Here is a 26,696-nt window from a genome sequence, read left to right as displayed (position 1 = left end):
GAAATTTCGGACATGGCTGACCTCAGTTTGAGAAACGTTATATTACTATATATATATATATATATATATATATATATTGAAGCTTAAATATGTGGAACAAACGCAGATTTATTCTTGTTTGACATATTTGAAATCTGTTTATTACTAGAGATGAAATGACGCTTGTTGATTACACACTGACAAAAGTAAAAGCAATTCTATGAAGTATAAGCTAATATTATAATTTTGGGATTATATTAACAAAAAAAATTATCTAGTTGATGTAATTTCACTTTTCTGAAAATAAAACAATCGAAAATTATAAATCATATTTTGTCACAAAAATTACGATAGACTCGGATGTATTAGGCCTATTGGTTTAATTGCTTACTATGTTTCTCCAACTTATAAAATACTATACAAAATCTAAAATATTTGTGTTACCCAAAATTCATCAACAAACTAAAATAAATTTTATATTTTTACAAAAGCACGGAATTGAAGTTCATGTGATTAATTACGTATAAAAAAAACTTTAGGTAGTTATTAAAAATGAACTTCAGAAATTCAGTTCTATCTTTTAGACTAATCTCGTTAACTGGGATGTTTTCAGACAGTTGTAGAATAACACTCGCACTCAAGTTGCTCCGGAAAAACTGACCTTTCATCCTCTGTTGTTTTTTTTTTACTTATAATTAATTGTAGAAGGTCACGGTAGTGAGTGAATGTTTAAATTGGGTAATGAGTGTGTGCCGAGATTACGGTGAAAGTTTCCTTTACATCATCATAACAAACATTGTATTTGCGGGTTATGTGTTTGTAATTGTGTAAAAAAGGAACTTAGAAACAGTTTTAAGCATTATTTAGTTCAAATGTGTGAAATGAGAAACTCTTCATTCGAAGAGCCATGTCATTAAGCACGTGGTCAGGGTTAGGGTGGTTGCCTGCTCTCACTGGAATATTTCTAGCATGTGGTGTAGTTGTAGCTTACATCATTGCTGTCCTACACGGGGACGTAACTCCTTATATGCCTTTCATTAGGTAAGAATACATCTTTGATTTGGTAAGTTAAAGAAAAAAATTTAGTCAATGTAAAATATAATTATCATTGCTCTGCTGCTTTTGATTATACAAATATTTGACTATTATGAAACAGTAAACTTTCTCTTTAAAACTTTAAAATTAAGTTTATATCGTAACAGCTGATACGAGCGAAACCACTGTGATTAACGTAGTAGCTCAACTGACACGATGATATACTGCATTAAACACTGGGTTGTCATAATTGTAACAGCATCTTAATGACATTGTATTGCAATTAAAAATTAATCTGAATTTAACTTAACTAATCAGTCATTAACGCTTTTATATCGATAATTGCTATCACTGAGCTATGATTTTTATATATTTTACTTTTAATGTGAATTTTATTAACAAAAACTACACAGTGAGTTATCTGTATTTTGTCTCTTTCGATGGTTCGAACCTTAGATTGTAGCGTTATACGTCTGCATAGTTGCAGCTGATTTTGATTTGACGTCACGTGCATACACGAGATCTCTCAGGATGTAACATGGAACCTCCGTGAACTTATTAAACTAATAGACCTAAATTTCGGTGAATGGATGGTTGAGCACTGGAAATTTATGTTTTTGTAAATTTTAAACCGCATAGCTTATGTGTTATTGTGGGTTAAATCGCATTAGCTACATATAGTCACTCTACAATATAAATCAATAGCATTCGCTACAACCAGTTAGGTTTTGAGTTGAAAAATGGCTCTGAAACAACTCGTCGCATTCACCTTACATAACAGTAACTAATGGATCCAACAGGCGTTAGAAACGAAATGTAGAATAATATAGCGAAACAATAACAAAGAAAATACCACAGAATGGATGTGGGGTAATTTTAATTTTTCCAGGTTCTCAGAATTAATTAAATTTAAATATTCCCAGGTATGGGTGTATGTTATTCTACATTAGTGCACAATGTGGTTCATTTTGTTATTAATTCAATTCATCGAGTCATGAAAAGACCATTATAATGAGAGAAATCTTTAGAAATACCAATAAAAAATATTTACTTGCATTTAAAATAAGTTTGTGTATAGCGCGATTAGACTAACATTTCCCAGGAGCGAAAGCAACATTTATTTATTTTCTTTTATTTTTTTATCATTTTATATCGTGACAGTGAAGCCTTTGTTCATTGTTAAGTGCAGACCACACCCTTATGCACCATTTTCACTAACAAAACAGCCTTACACATAAAATAGAAAAAACAGCAATTCTATGCCAACAAAACAAGTTAACAATTCAAAGTCAAGTATTAAGAGTAACTATCTATCTCAGATTAATTGCAAATATTTATAATATTATAATTAATGACTCTTGGCAATTTGCAGCTGCATGGTAAAGTGACAAGTGTTACCATGCTACAAATGCTTTTGACTCACTATTTTGACGTATTATATCTCCTAAAGGTATCATATTTCTTCAGTTTAGACTGGTGATATACAAAGTGAACGTTATCTAATCAGTCTTTCAGTGATATCCTTGTATACCATGTGTTTTCTTCATTCTAAAGTACTGTAGAAATTTCAAAATTGTTTTATTACTAAGTTTCTGCACTGTTGTGGCGACACATGATCCAGGAGCTTGCTCACTTTACCTTGGTCTAATTACGTCTTTCTTTCTTATTTTCAGTAGGTGGCATCTCTTGTGCCCAAGGGATATTTCAAGTGTTAGATAAAACATTCACGTTGAATGTATTGACAAATAGAGATTTTGCTCATATGTTTATAATGTGTCCATATTCGTTATTTTGACAGTAAAAGGAAAATCCAATCGGATTATCTCTGCCATTAAATTCATCAGAAGTTCTTGGACAAATTCGCTGTTGTTGTAGATTCATCTATATGACACTTGTCGGAAGACTGTTTTCATCTGTGAGCCAAAAGTAAATATAGAAAAATAAAAATTTGGTGCCGTGAAACCAATTTTATTGGAGAGTTTTTGTGTAGTTAAATAAAACATACATAGAACCAAACTCAACATTTTGTATACATTAAGTTTAAAGTAATGTTTCCATGAAAAGATTGACTTTCTGTCAAATTGTACATACCCGTGGTCAAGAGAACGATGGGGTCAATTCATGGAAAAAGATGGTTGAGTAGGAGAAGAGCTTTTTTTTTAAGCTTAGGGAACGTTCTTTCCTGGAAGTAGAATTTTTGATAATGTTGTGAAGGCCACTAAAATCAGTCAGTTTGCAATTGCTGACTCAGGGATACCTGTTCGTGTTTGATACATCCAAATCATGTAAACAAATAGTGTTTCTGAAAATTAATTTAGGTGACATGGAAGTGCAGATAACTGAGGTCCGTTGGAATGGTGGGGAGCATGGTGAGTTCAAGAACACATGTGAAGGTCTCTATCATAGTCGTAGTCTATCAATAAACAGAATACAACAGCTATTGTACAAGTTAAAGCCATTTGTGGCTAGTGAGTAGAGGTTGGATGTGCCATTGGAAGAGGATTTCCACCAGTTAGAGTTGTCTCTCCAGCAGATTAGACAGTGAGTACACATGTATAAAGATCGTAACCAGTGAACTAAGGCACCAACAGAAATGAGAGGCTCCCCGTCATAAAAGCGATAATCCATGACAACTGGAGTCGTGTTAGGCTGTATGACAAGCCATCACAAGCAGCTTTTCAGCTTGCAGCCACGGACAAGAGGACAACCCATAAATAGTCTTCAAAAGAGTTGGTAATGTCTCTTTCTGACCCTCATTATGATTAATGCAGGAAAAAGAGACTTTAATCTGACATACATCATGCCTCCAACCTTCAATGGATCTGCGAATTGTTACTTATTACAATTTCAAATAGCCTGAAATAGCACTGGAGCTGTATCTGTTACAACACAATCAATTTCTATATTTATGTTGGCTACTAGAAAGGAGAAGTATTTCTGTGACAACTGTAGTGTAAATGTTAGCAGCAAAGGGTGTGTTATATCATCTTCACCCTGGTTGGCTAAATCCAAATTAGTATGCCAGTAGCAACTTCTACATGACGGGAATGCGAGGTAACCATAATGTCATTCAATGTGTGGAAAGGGTTCCAGTGGTGTACACGTCACTGCAATATTTTCCCATGGAACATCTACTGCATCCAAGGCTAATACCTTCATATGGAAATCATTCAAAACAGAAAAAGTGAACGTATGGGGCAGTGGTAGAGAAACTGCCCATGTTTTGTAGCACCACAAAGATGGCTAGCTCTAGCTGATAGCCCAGACAATGTCTACTAGGCTATTTGCACAGGCTGGGCGAAGACTTCTTCACTGAAACTTGCTTCTTTCCACGCTTTTCCAACCTTGGTTCATCCTATTAGACTCTCTTACAGCCCAAAATTAGAAAACGTAATACAACATTGATATCTCCGAAATTGTAAAGAAACTCTTGCAAGTGAAACGAATGGGAATAAAATATCTCCAAAGTCTCCAGTTTGTAAGGATCTGCATATTTCATTTTGAAATTCTGCTGACTGTTTCTCCAAAGTAAACTCTTGTTATGGCCAAATAAAAAAAAAACACACATAAACTGACTTGAAAACAAAAGGTTGAATACTTTCTAAACGTCGTGCTCTATACTTGTACTATAAAAGTATATTTCGACAAGCATATCTCTAAAAGACAGTTGCCGCCCATTTCACAGTCAACTCAATATGAATGTTCCGTTAACCATTTATTAAAGGAATTCAAATATTTATTACCAAACTAATTTAAGGAATTACTTTTGAGTTTTCTTTGAAACAGCTTTAAGTTATATATAAGCACACACACACATACCTTGAAAACAAAGTGTCTGTTTAGCTTTTCTGATAAGTTTAGCACCTATGGTGTCTTTACATTCTAATTTTGTATTACGAATGCATTGTAGAAGAAGAGAATTTATGATAGATAATCTTAATTAGTTTAGTGTAAAGATAAGGGAGTAGCAAATTAGTGTAATGTATTTAGTTCTTAAACGTTAGGTTTAACAGTGTTTTCAATAAGCCACATGTTGTTAGTGTTGATTATTTATTCTTAGACTACAATGGTTGAGTGTATTGTAGGTGTTAAGCGCTCACAGTTTGTACAGTGCAATCGGTGTAAGGAGAGAGTCTTATATTGGAACTCAAATAAACAAGCACTTTTAGCGAAGCTAGTGATAAAGGTGTGTATTTTGTTTGGAGAATTAACAGGTTGGAGGTTATCCAAATAGCACAGAAACGATTAATAAAGACGAGATAAACTCTTGGAAATGACAGCAGGATTTCAAAAGGAGCTTAAGTTTTATAATATATAAGGATGTGTAAATTTGCTATTTGTTCTTATGGGATCAGAGATATTTTTGAAATGGATGAATTAAATTTAAATAGGGCAGGGGCTTAAACTAGGAACAGACAATGTTAAGCACCAGAATAAACGAAATGAATTATAAATCAGATGTAGGGTATTGCATGAGAAAATTGCGAAAGTAGTTTTAAGAATTAGCTAAACTGTTACTGTTGGGTACTAAAAATATAATAGAATATTTTAGAGCATTAGTAGGAATAAAGAATTTTTTTAATAAGGATAGAGTACTAAAGACAGGGAGAGAAGTGTTTCTGTAACGAAAAATGTGAGTTAAGTTCTGTTTGAGTATGTTAACGCTTATGGCAAGTATTTCCGTTAGTGAATGTAAAGAAAGAAGGTGTTTAGTCGGAATTTGTTATGAACCATCAGATGAAAATTTCATATATAATTTAGTTGTTGATGAGGTCATAATTGTAGAGGATTTTAATTTCAGACATATAGATTGGAAAATAATAAAAAAATTCGATCATTGATCAGAAGAAGCTATGTACTTGGACCTGAGCCAAAAATCAACATGTTTTATTCAGCTTGATTTATTTGAAAATATTTTTCTTAAGTATTTACTTACAAAGATTATAATGTATGGTTTCATGAGTTGGGTATTCTAGCTGTTACAGATATTTTCGGCCTTAAACCCAATAATATCATACGAGATTTAGTCCTAAATATATGTTCCAAACTAACAATACAAATCAACATTTATAATACAAGTATAACAATTAATAAAAAAATTGAAGTAAAATAAAAGTAGTTACGTTTGATATAATAACGAGCACAATCAAAATTATTAATGAAAGCAATAATAAAAAAACTAATTAGCATATTTTACTTAGGGGACTCACAAACACTGTTTTAAACCGTAGTTGTCGATGTATGTTTCTTCAGAAACTTCTTTTTTTAACACTGCACTTTAGAAAAAGAAACGCATTACGTCACTCCCGCTATATAACGCTAGAATTGTGGCAGTTTCTGCCATAGGACCTATGTTTCATATATACCCAGATGTGAGTTAACAAAAACTATTTTTCGTGTATTGATTGATAAACTGTGTGGATTTAAACAGAACATAACTGGCATTTTGATAACCTTTATACGTTATAGCCAGTTTAATTTTTGTCACTGTTTCGTAGTTAGGTTAATTAAATTTTTTTTCGATTTCATACTTTAAAATACTTTTTTAACATTCAAAAAATTACTCATCCATACATATAAAATTATTATCCATTGCCTTATTTGTGGATCTAAACTACTACTCTAAATATTTGTAAGTTTTATGTTTAAAATTTTAAGAAAAATACACCAAGTGGTCACATGTTTATAAAACTATAAGGAAGTTCAATGTACAAAACTTAGTAGTTTCAATATATATTGTTGATCTGAAGTTGTATCTCAAGGAAGAGTTTTAGTAAAATTAGCGTGATTTGCATTATAAGTAAAAGTGTTATGTAATAAGCATATATTGGAGTTCTGGTACGTTGTTGTGTGTAATGGCAAGCCATACAGAACTTTAGATTGTATCTGTAGAAATGCTGCATACGAGTGTAATATTACAATGTCATTGTATATATTACTTATTCGACTACATTTGGAATACTATGTTTAGTTTTGGGCCCCTTACCTCTGAAAGGACATTTAATTGTTAGAAAGGGTTTAAAGGAGAGCTATTAGGTTATTACCTCGAATGGAAAGATTGTCTTACGATGGCAGTTTAAGATCTCTGATATTATTCTCTCGTGGTAAAAGAAAAGTCAGGGTTTTTAAAATTGAGGCGTGTAAGATTTTTAATGGAATTTATGGTGTTAATGCGTCATTTTGGTATTTAATGTTGACTAGGGAAGACAGGAACTTTAGATAGGGAAAAGTCATGTTTAACTCAGGTAATTCTATTTTTCTAAGCAGCTGCACTTTATTATTAATTGCTTTCAGATATTGTTGAGATAGTAAATTTACTGGAGTTTAAAAAAAGGCTTGATAAAAGTCACGCAAATTCCTCTATTGGGTGATATGCCCTTAGTTGTACACAGATATCTAAAGTCACGCAAGATCCTAGTGGATGATCTAGATTATTTATATCTACCTAAGGTCACACAAGACCCACTGCGTGATATCGGCTTAGTTGTACCTTTTCAAGTCACGCGTGGTTCTATTGCGTGATATCGACTTAGTTGTACACTTTTTTAAGTCACGCGTGATCCTATTGCGTGATATTGACTTGATGTACTCTTTAATTCACGCGTCATCCTATTGCATGATATCGACTTAGTTGTACTCTTTTTAAGTCACGCGTGATCCTATTGCATATTATCGACTGAGTTGTACTCTTTTTAAGTCACGCGAAATCCTACTCAGCGGTATCGACTTTTCTTCATGTTTTTCACTTTTTTTTCACAGTGAAACAGGTACAGACCCCCCACAGAGTGGTATATTCAGTATTTGTCTGTTCTGTTCAGGAAGCCTGGGTGAGTCTCTTCTTCATAAGTTGATAAACTTTTTAAAAATTACTTTAAAAACTTAACATACAAGACGAAGGTTAAGAGTGAATATGTTGTTTAGCAATAGAATCTTAAAACCTATCTACTTATAATCCATTATTTAAGACCTTTAGTGTTCAATGGTTAATAATAGGAAATCTATTTTAAAAACACTTCAAACAAAGATTGCGTTGGCTTTGAATTTTTAAGGCTTCACTTGATAGTAAGGAGTTTTGCATACTGTAAAAGCTTCAACACCAGAAAAAAGGTTTTTATTATTATTTAAAACTACTGTGACTGTGATTGCTTCAGTAATAGAAGATACCTCGAAGTACTTTGAAGATGGCTATCGAAAACACAATAAAAGTCTCCATAGGACGAGTTTTATTGGGCGTTTACCTCATGTTGTACATGAGAACATTTGTTGTTGTTTTTTCCAGGTTTAATAACCATGATGATTCGATATATGTTCATAAATGAACTGAATAAAGGACGTCATAAGAAAATCCAAATCACTAATCAGATTTCGCTCTTTTGTGGGTTCACTGCCATTGGTGGAATGATGGTGGTTGCAGTCTATCCGGTAAGTCATGACAAGTCTACATAAACTAGAAAATTACTAGAGGGATGAACATCGAAACATACTTTATCTGTAGTTGGAACTTAGTTTTTGGGAACAGATTACAAAAACAATTGCACTGACAAGTGTTACGTAACTATGAAAAGAGGGGTAATAGTCTTAAGCATAGACTATAAATAGTACTACGTACGTGAACTAACTTCACTGATACGGTTTATTATACAAAAAAAAAACTAACATTATGAAATCTAATGATAATACTAGAAAATATCGCATTTATTTTGTTGTAAAAATTAATATTTTATTAAGTAATACGTATTAGTTTGTATCGCAGTTTCACAACTACCTGTTTTCTTTGTAACGTATTATTCATCACATACTTTACCTAACTATTTATATATTTAGATTGTTATATTGTCGTTATGTTCTGGTTTGCGAATTTTTTTGTTACGCTAATTACAGGATAATATTACTAAGTTTCATTTCAAAAGTTTAAACTTTTTGCGGGTAAAAAAGCTTTGCAATTACTGCTTTTACTGTTTTCAGATGTCAACAGTGAGCCTTGCCCATGACATCGGGGCATACACTTTATTTATCCTGGGATTGATTTATGCCTCTCTTCAGACATTGGTCACCTACTATCTTTATCCTGATTACAACGGATTGACCATATGCCGGTTTAGATTGACCATTGTTCTGCTGTGTCTCATTTGCCTTGTTACAAGTATCCTTTCTTGGTTATGATATGGACGTTAAACTAATTTAACATTTAATTTTTTTTAAAGAACATCATTCTTTGAAAAATGTTTCACCAGTATTCCTTGTGGTATATCAAGTTTTATTGTTCTTATCGATGTTTTAGTGGTTATTATTTATCCAGTTTCTCATTCAGAGTTCAAATCAGGAAACTACAATCACCCTAGAAGATTAAAGCAATTGGGAGAAAAGGTATGTCTGTATACTCCCTTTAAACATTTCACAGGAAACAATTTAATGGTTGAATTGTATTATGGTCTAATATACTTTTAATAGAGAAGATGCAATGAAATTTGCTTTAAAAGTGCAATTAAAAGCTACAATGATGTTTACTTTAGTAGCTTTATAAGTACAAATGTAAACGTCGAAAACTAGCGAAGAATTAGAACAACAGGCCTAAATGTTGTATAAAAAAATCAAATCAATTGTACATGCTTGTTTCCTTCACATTTCTCTTAATTTGTAAATTGCAGAGTCAAAATCATAGACGTGTAGTAATAACATTTCGTATCTTCCACAACTCATAAAATCGACTTATGCCACTTACTTGTATCTACAAGTAATAAAGGTATTTTGAAAAAAAATAAGAATAGTGTAAGGATGGTTATGCTAAAAATATGGAAATATGGTGGAGATGAATATAAAATCATATAAAAATCATTAGATAAGTAGCCACTGAGTGAATGTTAAAAGTTATTTAGAATTTGCCATTGTAATACTAAATTTATAACATTGTTTGCTTTAAATATTGAACCAATGCAAGTGAAAGGAATTCAACGTTCAGTTGTAGATAGACATTTTTCTTCAAAGATTTGACTACTTATGTAGTGAGTTTTGTATGTTTTTGTGAATTCATCCTTGTCTTGTTTTCCAAAGTTTTTATTACGTGTATCCCTTATTTTTCAAATAATACCAGTTGAATTCAGTTTGTAAATGAACATTTGCTTTATTTTTAAAATTAAATAGTAATACCTTTTGTCAGTATGGTTATCAGTTTCCCCATTGTACTTGTAGAATGACCTCAGATATTTATCGTGTTGAAGTTAGTAAAACGGTATACTGCTTCTACACTCGTTAATTAAAGTGCAACGTGTTGGACATAAATAATCTCAACACCTTCAAGCATTAGTGAGCTACTCGTTCTGACGTCAGAATCACAATAATCAGTAGAACATCTGGCTGTTATAATACTCATCGGTTCTCTACTTCAGCGATGTTTTGTTTTTTTTCGGCTAAACTAAAAATCTTAATAGCTTTTGAAAACTTTGAAAATCTAAGTTTGATGTTATAAAGAGGTCTTAGACTATAATGAGCACTACATAATATGCGGCGGCCATTTTCTCCTGAAGCATTCCTACATACTAAGAACTACTATACCTAATGATAAGCAGCTGGAAGTATGTTAGGAACAACAATGGCGTAAGTAACCATATCACTGACATTGTATCTAGAAACAGGTAGAGATACTTTAAGTGTCTTGGTGAGTTGCAGTCATTTTTATGAGTGAAATTTCTCAGTTGAAAGATCTTTAGTCAGAACTGTTCACCTTGAGTTTTATGTTGACTCTTACCATTAGGCTTAGCTTTTTCCTACTAATAAATGAATAAGAAAAAAAAATAAATCTGCGCATACCACACTAAGAAAGTCTGGAAACACAAAAGAAATGGTCAGAACTTCATGAGGCCCCCATTAGTCTTTGTATTTTCTTTTTATTAAGCTTACTATCTCCTATAGTTATTTCTGAAAACTTGTATTTGAGTCCTCGTTACTGATGAAGATTTGAAAGTGTAAAGGATGTTATGGTGTCCCTTGTAAACCAGAAACAAACATATTTGTTTATAAATAAACACTGTTGTAAATTTTCTCATTTATTCCAAAACATTAATAGATTATTTTCAGAAACGAGTTGACAGGATATTTAAGGCTGAATTTTATTTCTTTTCACAGGGATTCCGAGGATTAGTCGTCAGTTCGACTGCAGAGTGGACGTTAGCCCTAATTTTTATCACCTTTTTCTTTACATATATACGTGAATTTCAAAACATTTTGCTTCAGATTAAAATCTGCTCTTCTGGTTATCATTTAGATGAAGTGGCAATTAAACAGACCAATGAACGTCAACCTTTAATTAATGAACAAGTTTAGTATTGTATTCGTATAATTAGAAACGAAGAAACAAAAACGAATATTTAATTCATCGCGTTATGAACTCACAAAAACACTCAAAGTATTTTAGAAGTATTTTGAGATATCACACTTGTGGTATAATAGATAATAATCGAATTTCTATATGAAATTGTTATCAATCTCTTTTTTGTTGTTTTTATCTTGCAAAAATGATAATTGGAGATATTAATGTATCTAAAATAAAACAGTTCATGATTAAAATATTAATACTTGTTAGTTATGTTGGTGGTTTTTAAACTTATTGTAGTTGTTATATTACTAAATTTAAAGGAATTCACTGGTACAACTGTTAATACTTATATTGTAAAGATATGCTAATAAGGCTAAGTTTGAGTTGCCTTATTTAACTACTAGCTATAGACGATAGAAGGAATACTCGTCTGTCGAGGATTTCTAATTATGTTTTTTTTTTTTGAATTTCGCACAAAGCTACTCGAGGGCTATCTGTGCTAGCCGTCCCTGATTCAGTAGTGTAAGAGCAGAGGGAAGGCAGCTAGTCATCACCACCCACCGCCAACTCTTGGGCTACTCTTTTACCAACATTATAACGCCCCCACGGCTGAAAGGGCGACCATGTTTGGCGCGACGGGGATGCGAACCCGCGATCCTCAGATTACGAGTCGCACGCCTTGCTTGGCCATGCCGGGCCCTTCTAATTATGTACCTCAAGACGGATATTACGGATATTAAAAATTTTATTAAAATAGAGTAGAGAACAATGTTTCGGCCTTCTTATGTCACCTTCAGATTAAAAGAAAGAAAGAGTTTGCAACTGACCGTTGCATGACTTACATGACTTACAGACGACAGTGTAAATGGCAACGAAAAGTTGCAAAAACTCTCTTTGTTAACCTGAAGGTTAATAATACCCATACCAGTCGTCTTGAGATACATTTTTACTTCATTTTTACTTTCTCATCATCACAGATTTCTAATTAATTTACACTTTAAGTGAGTACAGTACAGGGGGATACTGAGTGTGTTATACGTAATATTAATTTCACTTGTATATAACAAAAATAATACAAATTAAAATAATCTATTGCGTGAGCATTTACTTTTTACTGTATTTTAGAAGTATGAATAAGATTGCATATTTTTATCTCGTTTGCAGAACTGGTAGCACCTGTATCTCCAGCAAATTTTAGTTATTTCACAAGTTTTGTGTTATTTTTCACACGGTTATCTGTGTTTGTGGTTGAGCTGAAGATTTTTTGTACTTTAGTTTATACAAATAACCAAAGCTTTGATCTTGTTGTAGAAGTTTTGTACTATATTCTCTCACAATAATACGTCTGTGGACTCTAAAAACTGGGTTTAAATACTCGTGATGGGCAGAGCATATAGAACTCATTGTGTAGCTTCGTGTTTTACTGCAAACAAATAACCCATATTCTATTGACAACTAAAGCTGCAGTCCTGTTGTTGAAGTTTTGTACTGTTTTACATAGATGTTTACGGCTGTGATTTCAGTGGAGTAGGTGATACGGTGTTTTATTCGGTAAGTATAGTAGTGATTCTGCTGGGGTAGTTTTGTACTATGTCTAAAACGGATTGGTGCAGCTATGATCCTACTATAGACGTTTTAAACTATGTTTGACACAGATACGTGCAGATATGATTCAGTTGGAAACGTTTTTTTGTGTGTGTTTATGTGTGTCATAAGTTGTCATAGTTACCACTAAGATGTCGAGTGTCAAATGTTGCACGGTTTTATACAATATTTTTTGGCTATGCTACCGCCTCGTGTTTTTTCTTGTTTGTTTGTCATTAAATTAATTACCAAGTGGTATGAAATTATATTATTTATTGCATAAATATATTGAACCAATATACAGCCCTAATATTAGGGAACAGTTTTCTATTATTGTTTTGACCTCTTGACGTATATTCGATATAAGATAATCATGATAAATGAATTATTGTTTCTATTATTTATTGTAATCCTTTCTATCAGATTATTTTATTTTTATCTAGTAATCTGTTTCTATAAATCCTTGTTCCAGAATAGAGTACTTCAACAACTAGTTATTACTAATATTTTAAATCCCTTTGGACAAGGAGATGACCTCTTTTAAGCAATGCTTTTTTTAGATTATGGACAACAATAATGTTAATAGTTTTATTATAATTTCGTAGATTTTCTAAATCTGTTTTTTCTAGTAAACTCTTGAATAAAGAAAAACCAAATAAAATGGAATTTGAAGATAACAGGATTTCTGTGATAAAGTTTTGCAATATTATTAAAACTGTTTTAAATTTTTAAGTCAGGAAATGTACCTTTAACAGATAAATTTCTTTAAAATTCACACAAAGAGCCACACTTCCAGAATTAATATTTGTGGTGTAATAAACGACATAGGTATAATTTAAAGGCACGTTCTGCCTTTATGTGCATTAATAAACAGTTTAGGAACGTTCATAGATCTGTCAGCTCCTTGGTGATATTATATTTCGTCTAATTCTCCTACTCGTTTTCTAGTTTCGATCTGGTTTCAGAATAGATTTGTTTTCTAGTTTCGACCTAATGAGCCTGAAACCTCGTGTAAGAGACTTGGTTTCTAGTTTCGATCTAATGTGTCTGGTATCAGAAGTGATTTGGTTTCTAGTTTTGATATAATGAATCTGGTATTGAGGAAAATTTATTTTTGAGTTTTGACCTGTTGATGCATTATTTGTTCTTGGTAAAAATAGTTAAAAATTTCCTATTTGATAAAAATGACTGCATTTAAATACTTATATTTTACCGATTATTTAATAAGTATATATATAGAAAGAGAGAGAGATACATATTTTTACTTGCCTAATTTAATATTTTATACTGTCAAAATTGTTACAACCTTCTTAGATATACCAATAAATGGCAAAGGTTAACAAGCCTGTGAGAAGCAATAGAATAAGTTTTTTCGAAACAACAGATGTTCCGGCATTACACAGGTCACCACGACAGAAACACATAAACACACGACGGTGTCGATACAGCGTCTTATCACATCGTTCCGTGCTGTCACCTGGCGGCCTTGGTAAACAGATTCGTTCTGTGGCTACATCAAATGCTGGAAAGTATAATATTATCCATGTTAAACTAACTGTTAACTTTGTGCTTGTTTGTCAGAGAAATACGTTTTGTGAAGAACTTTCGTTCTTCTAAACAAAACTGTGTAATTATGTAGTATTAGAAAAGAGAGATTTGAATACGCTTGTTTTTAATATGCTCGTTTAAGGTTTGCAACACTTTAATATTTAAAATGAAACATTACCGACCAACCACTTTATTAAGACTTCATCTAATTGTGGATTAAAGTAAATTGTACTTCAACAATAGCTTGGGGGTATAATGTCACAGACTTCATAACATTTCTTAAGGTGCCATTTTCGGCTTATTTATCTTAAGTATATTTATAACTGTTCTACTTATGTCTGCTGAGAGTTTCGGTAAATGATACATTTCTTTTTGTCTCAAAAAAATTTACCGAGATCGAAATCCAGGAACTTTGCTATCCAAAAAATGATGTAACGCTTTCACAACCAGTTGTTGACAACAAGAACATAGTAAATTTTAACGTACCTATGCTGGAAGACATTGAATCAAATTGATAAAGCAGTATTGTGATAGGATGTGATCTACAATAACACTCATATTTTGCCGCTACAATATTCTTTATACACTTACACCACCTTTATCATTGTTGAAACATCACAAGTATAACCAAATGTCTCATGGGTTTTTAATGTATATATATATATATATTGTTAATTTTCCTCTATTATTTTTGAAGCAAGCAGTCACAGTCAAGCGTCTCATGCGATCTTTGTATTTAAACATGTTTTTTTCCTATTATTGTTCAAACAACAGAAGAAAAGCCAAATGTTTTTGTACTTTTACGTTACAGTCAGATTACGTCACACACTTCCAGACATCCCTTGTCAATAGTCTGCTTTATAAACACCGCTGAAGACTTGTTTGTTCCCATGATACGTAGTTTTCGAAGCGATCGTTAGTTTTTATGAGGCAGTTTTTATAACTTCCGTCTCAAGGTAAGTTTGTAAATTGTCAAACCCTGATGACTCACTGACATATGTTGCACTTCACAGGCCTGACCAATCGTCTCATCGGTCAATAACTAGCAATTAAAAGCCCCATTTCCTTATGGTATATATATATATGTTTTCAGTTGTTAGTATTAATATTTGATAGATTTTGCTATCATTGATTAACTAGCTAAAATAATTGTTTTAGAGTTTGTTTGTTTTTTTTTGGAATTCGCACAAAGCTACTCGAGGGCTATCTGTGCTAGCCGTCCCTAATTTAGCAGTGTAAGACTAGAGGGAAGGCAGCTAGTCATCACCATCCACCGCCAACTCTTGGGCTACTCTTTTACCAACGAAAAGTGGGATTGACCGTCACATTATAACGCCCCCACGGCTGGGAGGGCGAGCATGTTTGGCGCGACTCGGGCGCGACCCCGCGACCCTCAGATTACGAAGCGCACGCCTTAACGCGCTAGGCCATGCCAGGCCTTTTGTTTTAGGGACATTTCAGTTAAAATTACTCTCACACTCTATATTATTCCTTAAAAGGTAAAAGAAAGTCCTTTGTTTTTTTCTAATTATTGGGTTAAAAAGTATGTTATGTTTACAACTCTGCAATTATAAGGCTTAATAAACCACATAATAAATCAAATGGTCAGTTGCTATTGAGATATAAAGTAATGTAGTATTCTACAGAGTATGATTGTAGAGATGTCATAATAAAGTGGCCAGTCCTATATTTCCTATACATTGTAGTTTAAGATACGTACGATTTATTGTCAGACATTAACATGTTTTTTGTTTGGTATGCGTATGCAGAGTGTAACTTTACGGACAAATTTAGTGTATGGTATATACATTAAAATTTAAGTAAGGCATATAAATTAACGTTCGCTATAATATATGTATAATAATATGTAAAATGCAACATAAATATTACATGAACATCGTAGTACGTTCATTACTCTGAAAAGAGGATATTTTATAATTATTTCATCATATCGGTAACGAAAATTGCATTGACTGTAAGATTTGTTTGTTTTGGTGCAAAGCCACACGGGGCTATTTACTACGTTTACTGCGAGGAATCGAACATTAAATGTTTACGTTGTAAGTTCATAAACTTACCTTTGACTCACCAAGAGACTTAAGCGTATGGAAACACTTGCTTTTCGTAAAGCAAATGATTTAAAGGAAAAAAATGCAGTTTTTTTTCTTGTTTTTATTAACACAAAAAAGGCTTGGAACTTTCGCTTGTCATCACAAAGTAGATCTCTGACATCTCGTGTTATTAGATCTATCGGTAGGACAACGGTAAGTCTATGAACTTACAACTCAAAAATATAAGCTCGATTCCAAGCAGCGGATACAGTAGATAATCCAATGTGACAAACAAAAACAAAACCTGCTGTTAAATTTCTAAGAAAGTGAAACTGTGTTGTTGAAACCGTTTGAAATTTGTCCGTTTATTTAATTATTTGACTCGTCGAGACTGTTAGATATGTAAGTGTTAGTTAATAGGTTTGTCTTACAATCTTTTTGTCCTTCGACGATCTTCGCGCACCATCCTGAAGCACATGGGGCTGCCTCGAGATCTCGCAACTTTTCCGCGTCTGTGGAATTGTGGACAAAAGGATCTTTACAGTCTCCAAGCTCTCCTCGTGACCTGCAAGTGAAACAACGTTTCACTCGTCCTAGAAATATATATGTAATGAAAATGATAGTTTAGCAATCACATAAAAAGAAACCTCAGAGCGCTATTGTTTGTTTGTTTTTTTAATTTTGCGCAAAGCTACACGAGGGCTATCTGCGCTAGCCGTCCCTAATTTAGTAGTGTAAGACTAGAGGGAATGGAGCTAGTCACCACCACCCACCGCCAACTCTTGGGCTAACCTTTTACCAACGAATAGTGAGATTGACCATCACATTATAACGCCTTCACGGCTGAAAGAGCGAGCATGTTTGGTGTGATGGGGATTCGAACTCGCAACTCTCGGATTACGAGTCGAGTTCTTTATCCACCTGGGCATTCCACGTCCAGAAATCTATACGTGATAGAGAGAAATTAATATCGTTCTCAGATTCAGCGTACAGGAATTATTATAGAACACACAAAAATGTCGGCCCGGCATGGCCAGGTGGCTTAAGGCGTTCGACTCATAATCCAACGGTCGCTGGTTTGAATCCCCGTCGCACCAAACATGCTCGTCCCTTCAGCAGTGGGGGCGTTATAATGTTACAATCAATCCCACTATTCGTTGGTAAAAGAGTAGCCCAAGAGTTGGCGGTGGGTGGTGATAACTAGTTGCCTTTCTTCTTGTCTTACACTGCTAAACTGGGGACGGCTAGCGCAAATAGGCCTCGGGCAGCTTTGCGCGAAATTCAAAAAGAAACAAACAAACACAAAAATGTCAAGACAATAAAACCATTAAAGACTTGTGTAATAAAGGCTTAATAATGCGCTCATCATTCCATGAAGAAAATGTTACCATTTTTAAATATTTAACATAATTAAGTAAAGTGTTATATGTTGTCTGATAATTAAGAACCATATAACTAATTAATTTTAGTCGTTTCTGAATTTATATTTAATAATTTAAATTACAAAACTTTAAATGGCGAATCATTTAGATGTACTTAGCTCCTTTCTGTTAATTGATTACGTTCAAATATTGCTATAGTTTGCTGGAAAGTAAGTTAAAATAGGTGTAACCCCCTCATATGATTTTTACAGTATTTAACTTGGTAACTTCTAGCGTGTTTTGCTTGAGATGTTATTTTAATAATGCTGCTTCAGTTTTCGTTATATCATTCACGTCACGTCACGTCACATGGCGACCTACTTTTTTGACGTATGGCGAGCTCGTCTCGTACACGAAGAAATCAGTGCTGAGTGAGGCAGGACTTTGTATGTTAACCTATCAGCCATGTGGCGGCGCTGTAAACGTAACCATCCTTACACGCGATGGGACGTAAAGGAAGAGTTTTAATTACACAATTTTGTGTGAACATGAAATTAGCTCTTAACATTCATCCACCGTAATACATTCAGTGAATTATTTTCATGAATAGTTTGATAGAGATTTTTCAAATGATGCAAACGTGATGAGGAAAATATATTACTACTAGATCTTGCATCTCTACTAGAAGGCAAAAATAACGCTAAATCTTAATATTAATGGATAAAATAATATGAAAGTCTCGTTAACCTATTTTTCTACTGTACTAAAAAGATGTCCGTGCTTAATTTATTTGTTTAACTGTCTTTGAAAGTTCAAGTTTGTTGATTTTAGTGCTACCAGGAATTTCCTTAGCTGTAATGTATTAGTGACTTTTCAGAAGGCGTAGTGAACAGTTATTTAGTCAAAAGCTTCAAATTAAGACGTTACTTTCTTTCAACTTTAGAATAGAATATTACTAAATGTATAAGTAGGTTTAACTCACGTAATTTGAGATAGAAAGTTAACTGTGGGCTGAGCTTGAAACAGTGCCCATTATGACATTTTAAGAATTCCGTACAGACTAAATTAAACTATAAAAGATTCCTTAACACTGAATTAAACTTTCAGTGTTTCTTGGTTTAAACTACAAGTTTCCTGCAGACTGATTTCAATTGTTAATTTTCTGAGGCATCAATTTGACTTTCAGAGTTTCCTCAAGACTTAATTAAACTCTCTAACTTTCCAGCGTACTGAAAATTAAAATATTAGATTTTCCAAAAAAAAAACTGATTAAACTGTCAGAGTTTTCTGAAAATTTGAATTCACATAAACTACCACACTTTCCAGCAGATTATTTAAATTATCAAAGTTTCCTGAAGACTGGAATAAACCATCAGTACTTCTGATAAATTGAGTTAAATTATCAGAGTTTTTTGAACATTGAATGAAACTATTAAAAGTTTCCTGGAGACTGTATTGAACTATTAGTATCTCCAGTAGGCTAAATTAAACGTTCAAATACACGCAAAGACTGAATTAAAGTATTAGAATTTCTTGTAAATCGAAGTTAACTATAAAAGTTTTTTGAAGACTGAACTGTTAGAATATCCTGTAATAGTCTTTATGTATCGAATTAACAGAAATTTATTCTGAAATTCCTTTGTGCACATAACAATGAATTTTAGAATTTTATTGTGTGTAGATAAATAGATTAACTTTTCTTAGTTGACTGATGAAATCTTTGGGCTTAAACTCTTTAAATGAATTAAATTCTTAAAAAAAACTTTATATAAATTACAACTCTTGTTTGCATATTAGCATATCGATCAACGTGACCCAAATCAGCTAACTTAGTCACATATATTAGTGATTTAACGATTGTGGTTCCTCAATAATGAATTAACAAATTCCTGACAGACATTTTCTTTTCTGAAAATTCTACATTAAAAAACGTTTAATTATAAGCACAATTTATGATTTTTATATTGTACCAGCAAATCTTTCAAAACAACGACAATCAATGACCAAACATAATTTCAAACTATCGCGATATTTACAAACCAAGTTATTTAATTGCATTATTAAAAATTCTCAGGAATTTCATTTTAGGCAAAACTTGTAAATATATTACAACTTGCTTTCAACATCCAGTGTAAGACGTTGGTAATTATTCTACTAAGTTTACTTTCATTCGAAGTCTAATAAAAAATAGATAATATTATAGCACATAATTCTATATCTTACATAAGTTTTACTTTTTCATGCCAGTTCTAATGTGAGTTACAACTTTTGAAACTGACACATCAACCTTATTCTTTCAAAACTGTAGTTAGACTGTTCAACATTAACAGTTTAAAACTATAATAAGTCATCAACAAATTATTAAACAGTTTGAGTCGAAGCTAAAGAGAAAGAAATTGGTTGACATACCCATCACTAGGTTTCCAGAAATCATCAAACAAATGAGGGTCCACGTGACATTCTTGTTCATTGTTAAATTTACAATTAATTCACTTCTGCAATATGTACAGAATAACAAACAATTAATTTAAAAGCTTGAGATCAAACTAACTTAATCTCCTAGTTTCGCAGACTGTTAACTTCTCATGGTATTGTTAGTTTATCACTTTACTGTTCACTAGTCAGAAGTTCCTACCGTCTCTGCACTAACTATCCGAAACGCCGGATTTCTCAGACTGTGGGGAAAATAGAACCTGTAACCCTCACAGGCTGGTGTCAGGGCAACCACTATACACGACGTGAAGTTCTGTCTGTCCGGTAATTCTTGTTTCATACAATTGTTTGTTAGCATGACCTGCTTTTTCAACGCTTTTTCGTAACTTTCTACTCTAGACGGTAAGTGAACCTTGAAAATAATCTCTGTCTAGTTTTTCGATGATTGGTATCTAAGTGCAACAGGTTGCTTGAATCAGCTAACTCTCATAATCTGCTTCCAATGAAAATATCAAACTTCACGACTAAGTATTTTGATAGATAAGCTGTGTGAAAAATTTGAGAATCCACAAAACTGATAGGTAACGTTCACAAGATGAGAATACTTGACGTATATGAATATCTAGCTTTACCTTCTTCAACTCCACATTCTTAATAACAGTACATTTGTATAAAGTTCTCATATAAATAACTTTGTACTTTCCTCATCAAAAGCATTCCCTGCCAGTGATAGAAAAACACGCTTTACGTAGTGATGTATGTGTAATGCAAGATAAAATGTAGTTTCATAAGATGTATGTGTAATGCAAGATAAAATGTAGTTTCATAAGATGTATGTGTAATGCAAAATAAAATATAGTATCATAAGATATATATGTAATGCAAGATAAAATATAGAATTATAAGATGTATGTGTAATGCAAGATAAAAAGCATGTGATATATGTGTAAGTATAGTATTTTGTAACGCATGTGTAGCGTGATATAAAGTGTATTAATATTCTGTGATGTTTATGTAATATGAAATAAACTTATATTCTGTGATATGTGTGTAATGTAAAATAAAATTTAGTATGCTGCAATGTAAGTGTAACGTAAGATAAGATATATAGTATATTATATTCTAGAGAAATTAAAAAATAGCATAGTATATTTTCATGTAAGTGTAATGTAAGATGTAGTATGCTGTGGTATAGGTGAGGAAGTATCACATTGGGTTGTGTTTAGTAATGAGTCTATACAACTGAGGTTCAATTTTATTACTATTCACGTTATTGTGCTATTAATTTCGAAACAAAATAGTTTCTAGATTTAGTCCTCCTTTCAATTACATGTTCTACTTGAGAAAGAGAAAATATGGTTGTTTTTGTGTTGAGTGGAGTATCATGATAAACACCAGAGGTGTATTTCTCATTTCCAGCCACTTTAAACGAGTACAACTTTTTCTTAGTGAATAATGTATCTTAGACCGTCTGCCTGAAAACGAAATTTCCAATCTGAATCATTCTAAAAACTTGCCACATCTATATTCAAAAAGGGACAATCAAGATATCTCCTCAACGTTTATCAGATAAAGTGACCTAATTTGCTCTCAAGATAAACTTGTTTTGCAAGTTTCTGGAAGGAACGGTCGTCAGACCTGAAACTACCTCTTGTTTGCCACTTATCCTTTTAAACAAGTTTAGTTTGAATTCAACATTTGGGACAATCTTGACCTCTTAAGTAGAGAACAGGAGTTTACTTTTCTTTGTAAATTTAAGTATTTTGTTCAAGTCAACTGTTAGAAAAATAACACAGAACACTTTTATTTTCTAATTCAATATTTACTGAAAAAATGGACTTACAATGACATATCGTCAACATTTTCCTGAAAATAATACTGCTCAAAACATAAGATCTGGTTATGCAAAGAAAGCTCATCGATCACTAACATGATCAATTTTCAAGCACAATTTTGAGAGTTTGAATCAGATATTTAATGTATATACAGATCAGTACTGACTTTTAAAGTATTATAATTTAATGCACACATCTGTGTATATTAGATATCAGCACTTTAATTTTAACACACCACAATTTTATTATGGAGAAACATATTTGTCCTCGAACGCATTTATTCTAAAGTTTGTAGTTTGAAATCAATAAATAAATAATCAAAGTGTTACTGTGCTACATTGTGATAAGATTCTTCAAAACATTTAACACGAATCGAAAACATATGTCTCGCTTATATATTAATCTGAAAATTTGTCTCCGACGCTAATTCTTGAATATAATAGTAAGACAATAATTTAAAATGATATTACATACTTTCTTCCCTGATGAAATCGATTTCGTATTACATAAGACACTAGTGAATTCAAATTGTGACTCACGAGTGTAAAATATTAAGATACACGTTATTTTTTTTCACTCCTACCCGTAAGATGACCAGTAATATAAGAGATTTGGTTTATCAGACTCTTAAGTAATCATGACAATGTTCAGGCAATCCTTCAACAAACTGGACGTTTGGAATGTTGTATCTCAATTTAGTGGATAAAGATTAAAATTAATTTTAGAACCACGCAGTATTTTCAGAAATAAATAACATCACAATTTGTTTACAAACTGAGTGGTGCCACTTCCTGCTGGACGTGACATTAAAGATGAAAATTGAGGTGTTGAAGACAACAGTGTATCTCGAGGAATTAAACGCTGGTGAGAAATAAGTGAAATATATGTATATATGTACATATTCTACTTTTGTCAAGTTTTCTGTTGAACCTGTAACTAGAAAAACCAATAACAACAACAAAACGGCATTTCATGAATGTGTACTCTTAGGATCTGTCCTCAAGGTCTTCCTCATGCTTTTCCTTTGGCTTGTAGGCCCCAGTGAGCTGTTAGGCCTGTCAGATAACGATTTTGTATTGATAACCATAGTAGGTGACGTTTTGTGCAAACTGAACGATCATTTTTTCTCCTCGGTTGTTTGTCCTCAATGTTTTAATGTCTCACCGTCTTTTTTTGGACTTGTGACAGTGATAATCTGTTTTTAGTGTTAAGCATACCCAGAATAATAGTCTGTGATGACGAAAAGTTGGATTTTTAGTAGTAAAAAATTAAGTGTGAACCTACGAATTTTCCAAAAGAAGTCCCACTGTCTTTGTGTTCCTATGCTTAATGCTTCGATCCGTCATTGATCTACGAGATGTGTTTGTTTGTTTGTTTGTTTTGTTGTTTCGCTCAAAGCTATAAGAGAAATATCTACGCTAGCCGTCCCTAATTTAACAGTCTAAGACAAGAGGGAAGGCATTTAGTTATCACCACATACCGCCAACTCTTGTGCTACTCTTTTACGAACAAAGAGTGGGATTGATCGCAGCATTATAACGTCTCCACAGCTGAGAAAGCGAGCATGTTTGATGTGAATTTGCAACCGTCAGATTACGAGTAAAGCACTCTAACCACCCGGCCATGCTGGGCTTTACGATGTGATATGATATCCATTCCGCTCGTTCGTAAACTCTCCGTGAAATTCTCCCAGATATATGTTGTTAGTTCTATTAATATATAAAAATAGTATCTGTATCACAGTATAACAAAATAGGACCAACTTTTCGGGATTTTTACACAGTTTTAGTCACGTGTCACCAAACACAGATGTTCGTCTGGTGTCGCTGAGGAAGAGTTTAACGCCTGGACTTTCAGTGAAAAACAATAACTTCATTGTTGATAAAAGTCAACATCTATATTAATCCTAAAACAATTATATCTTAATGTATACCACTCTTTTATAGACGATACTGAAAATCAGTCAACTTTTATCTTCCTACGTATCCCAACGTCCCAAAAATGAGTTCAGGTATAATATTCTTCCAAGGCTAGAATGGATATGTTTCAGACTCGTGTATGTATTAGCATAGAAGTCAACGTGGGCTTCTTGAGTGTGCAGACAATCCAAAAATACTCTGTTTAAGTTTTAAAAACATGATTTTATATGTCTTTCAAACAATTTACAAGGAAAATGAGAAAATTCTTAAATATAGATTATCTGGTGTCCACACCTAAGAACTTTTTCTGTCACCTAAGGCTCAATAAAAGCACGTTCTTTATTCGAATAGTGATATGAGAATGGTTATCTTTCTTTCACATAGATTTTAAATAGAGGAAAATACTTTTCGTGACTTTTTAAAAGGCGAACTCAATGATAGAGTTTTCTTAGGTTTATATTTGATAAATTTAACATGACAATTTGAATAACAAACATTAGTAGTAATTTTACTTGGATACCTGAGAGGATACTCATAATGCTTATTTACTGAAGTAATGTAAAGTCGATGTATTTAATGCATTCTTCATTCGTTACGTCATACAAGAGTCTAATGACGTAGACTCTATATAAGAAACATCACTGACATCAATATGAGAAGCCACTTCAAAACCTGTGAGGAAATACTGCTCTAGAAAAAAGTGTGTAGTGTAGAATTCTAAATATATTGTTCATATATTCTATTTGTTCTTGTTATAACTAACAAATTGCACCACTTTTGCTTCATTTCCACGTTCACCTGCTCCACCTGGGAATCACAAAATCCTCACGTACTCAGTTTGCTAGAACATTCGAGAAATACCTCGACTGAGCATAAAAAGAGTGGAGATAGACGCCTGTCTCTCAGATTCCTCTTTCTCTCTCAGTTGGCCACTTAGTCCGAATTTTTTCTTCGCAAAGTCTTACTTCTTACTAAAGCATGCAAGGTACTTTGTGTTTCTGTACAAATGTTGATGCATTAGTGTACGAATTGGGTGCTGAACACCATTCTCAAGGACAGAGAATTTCATTGACTCATCTAAGATTTGCCTAAAAGCTGTACTGTTGCACAATGGTAACACTATGCTATCAATTTCTGTTGCCCATGCTGTGAGCATGAAAAAAAAAACTTATCAAAGCATGCATATTATGCATTTTTAAATGCAATTTTCAATGAATAAATAACTTTGTTTATGAAAAAGCTATGATTTTCACGATACATAAGAATATTTTTAATAAATATGACTGGAAAACTAAAGATGACCAGTAATTTTCAACATGATGTTTAGAATAAGCACTTTTAAAGTGCTCAGAAAGAGTTTCACTTCTTGTAGCAGAGAATTTTTTTGTTGCCAGATTTTTTCATTGCTTTAAATTCTTGTTCCCAGATAATGTCAATTTTATACACAATAGCTTCATGTTTTTGTTCTTTATCTAGGTTTTTATTTGTGTGTGAGGGCTATATTGATGAAGTTAAAACAACATTATTTGTATATCAGTCGTAGCATTGGTGGCATCCCTGATAGTAGCACGTGTAAAGTTCGCAGATGATGTTTTTCATTGCATAACCCATCTACTCTGTAATTGAGTTTTTGTTTTTCCAACAATCAGGACAGGTTCAATAGTTATTCCTTGAAATTTCTAGATAGAATATAGATACTGGATTCTAACCTGGCTATAATTCCTCGATATATTATAATCATGATTGAGAGAGTCAAAATGATTAATTTTTGAGGGTTAAACTTACTCCTGTGGGTCAACCATATAAACAGAAGCAGACTTGGAGTACGCAAAAGGATCAATATCACATAATGAAAGAAACCAGTCCATGAACTGTAGACACATCTTGGGAGTATATCAAAGAGTGACAGTACCTGAAAAATGAATAGTGAACAAAAATTAGATATCAGCTTGTTAAATAATTAGATTTCTAAATATATATATATATATAAATTAAATGAGAATTGATGATAAATCTTAACTTTCAAAGTTAGATATCAGTGTCAAAAATCTTACTTATACAACTCTTAATGGACGTCAAAGATGTCGACTTCTTGTCACTCTTGATAATACTTAAGGAATTTCTTTTAAAGTTATGATGACATGATGCATAGTGAATAAAAGTAAATATCTGCATTAAGTCCATTAGAGTTTCTTTGGATTTTACGTTGAATAAATGAGAGAAATAGACCAGTTGTAATTCTCCCAAGTTTTTGGGAACGTGACTAAAGCCATAGGTAAAAAAATTAAAGCTTCCAATGATTCTCACCTTAAGACAATTTTACCTCCTTTAATGATCGTACCTGATTTATATCTTAACGGGTATACTATCAGAAATAAAATGGGTTTCTTTCATTTTCCAGCGGATCCTTTAATAAGACAAATTTGAACACGTAAAATTAATTAGGATAAATTCACCACAATGAAATACAGCAGGATATGTTCGGACCACTTTGAACGAGAATGTAGCAAAAACATGTGGACGATATGGCTGGAACTGGCTAGCAAGGAGGATTGTTTTTGAATTTCGCGCAAAGCTACACAAGGATTATCTACGATGTCTCTAATTTAGCAGTGTAAAGCTAGAAGAAAGGCAGCTAG

The 26,696-nt window shown here is 32.8% G+C and overlaps 2 protein-coding genes across 4 annotated transcripts; one reads left to right on the top strand and one right to left on the bottom strand.

Moving 5' to 3' along the window:
• The first annotated feature begins 690 nt into the window (after positions 1 to 690).
• On the top strand, positions 691 to 11,596 carry LOC143225775 (DNA damage-regulated autophagy modulator protein 1-like). 3 transcript variants are annotated; one of them, XM_076455760.1, is made up of 6 exons: positions 691 to 1,020; positions 7,774 to 7,841; positions 8,294 to 8,436; positions 8,980 to 9,157; positions 9,338 to 9,381; positions 11,137 to 11,596. In XM_076455760.1, the coding sequence occupies exons 1-6, from the start codon at positions 887 to 889 to the stop codon at positions 11,332 to 11,334; spliced, it is 765 nt and encodes a 254-aa protein (XP_076311875.1). In that variant the 5' UTR covers positions 691 to 886; the 3' UTR covers positions 11,335 to 11,596. The 3 variants fall into 3 exon arrangements, with proteins under 3 accessions (XP_076311875.1, XP_076311874.1, XP_076311873.1); XM_076455759.1 differs by having other exon boundaries at positions 9,326 to 9,381; XM_076455758.1 differs by having other exon boundaries at positions 692 to 1,020; positions 9,296 to 9,381.
• Positions 11,597 to 13,087: 1,491 nt separating this feature from the next.
• Positions 13,088 to 20,946, bottom strand: LOC143225777 (UPAR/Ly6 domain-containing protein rtv-like). The gene is made up of 3 exons (XM_076455761.1): positions 20,280 to 20,946; positions 16,941 to 17,102; positions 13,088 to 14,432 (listed from the first exon to the last, which is right to left on the bottom strand). The coding sequence occupies exons 1-3, from the start codon at positions 20,338 to 20,340 to the stop codon at positions 14,221 to 14,223; spliced, it is 435 nt and encodes a 144-aa protein (XP_076311876.1). The 5' UTR covers positions 20,341 to 20,946; the 3' UTR covers positions 13,088 to 14,220.
• Between the last annotated feature and the right edge of the window lie 5,750 nt (positions 20,947 to 26,696).

This window comes from Tachypleus tridentatus, chromosome 9 (assembly GCF_004210375.1).
Source record: "Tachypleus tridentatus isolate NWPU-2018 chromosome 9, ASM421037v1, whole genome shotgun sequence".
Lineage (NCBI taxonomy): Eukaryota > Metazoa > Arthropoda > Merostomata > Xiphosura > Limulidae > Tachypleus > Tachypleus tridentatus.
The sequence above is the reverse complement of the archived record's forward strand: the minus strand, read 5'-3'. Positions and strand labels throughout refer to the sequence as shown.

Excerpts from the sequence above, each read along its gene's own strand:
- LOC143225775 (XM_076455758.1), top strand. The coding sequence starts at position 887 with ATGTCATTAAGCACGTGGTCAGGGTTAGGGTGGTTGCCTGCTCTCACT. Across the intron at positions 7,842-8,293 it reads GTTCTGTTCAGGAAGCCTGG|GTTTAATAACCATGATGATT; the intron begins GTGAGTCTCTTC and ends TGTTTTTTCCAG. Across the intron at positions 9,382-11,136 it reads TAAAGCAATTGGGAGAAAAG|GGATTCCGAGGATTAGTCGT; the intron begins GTATGTCTGTAT and ends TTCTTTTCACAG.
- LOC143225777 (XM_076455761.1), bottom strand. The coding sequence starts at position 20,340 with ATGAACAAGAATGTCACGTGGACCCTCATTTGTTTGATGATTTCTGGA. Across the intron at positions 17,103-20,279 it reads TTCTGGAAACCTAGTGATGG|GACGAGTGAAACGTTGTTTC; the intron begins GTATGTCAACCA and ends ATATATTTCTAG. Across the intron at positions 14,433-16,940 it reads CGTCGAAGGACAAAAAGATT|CATTTGATGTAGCCACAGAA; the intron begins GTAAGACAAACC and ends TATACTTTCCAG.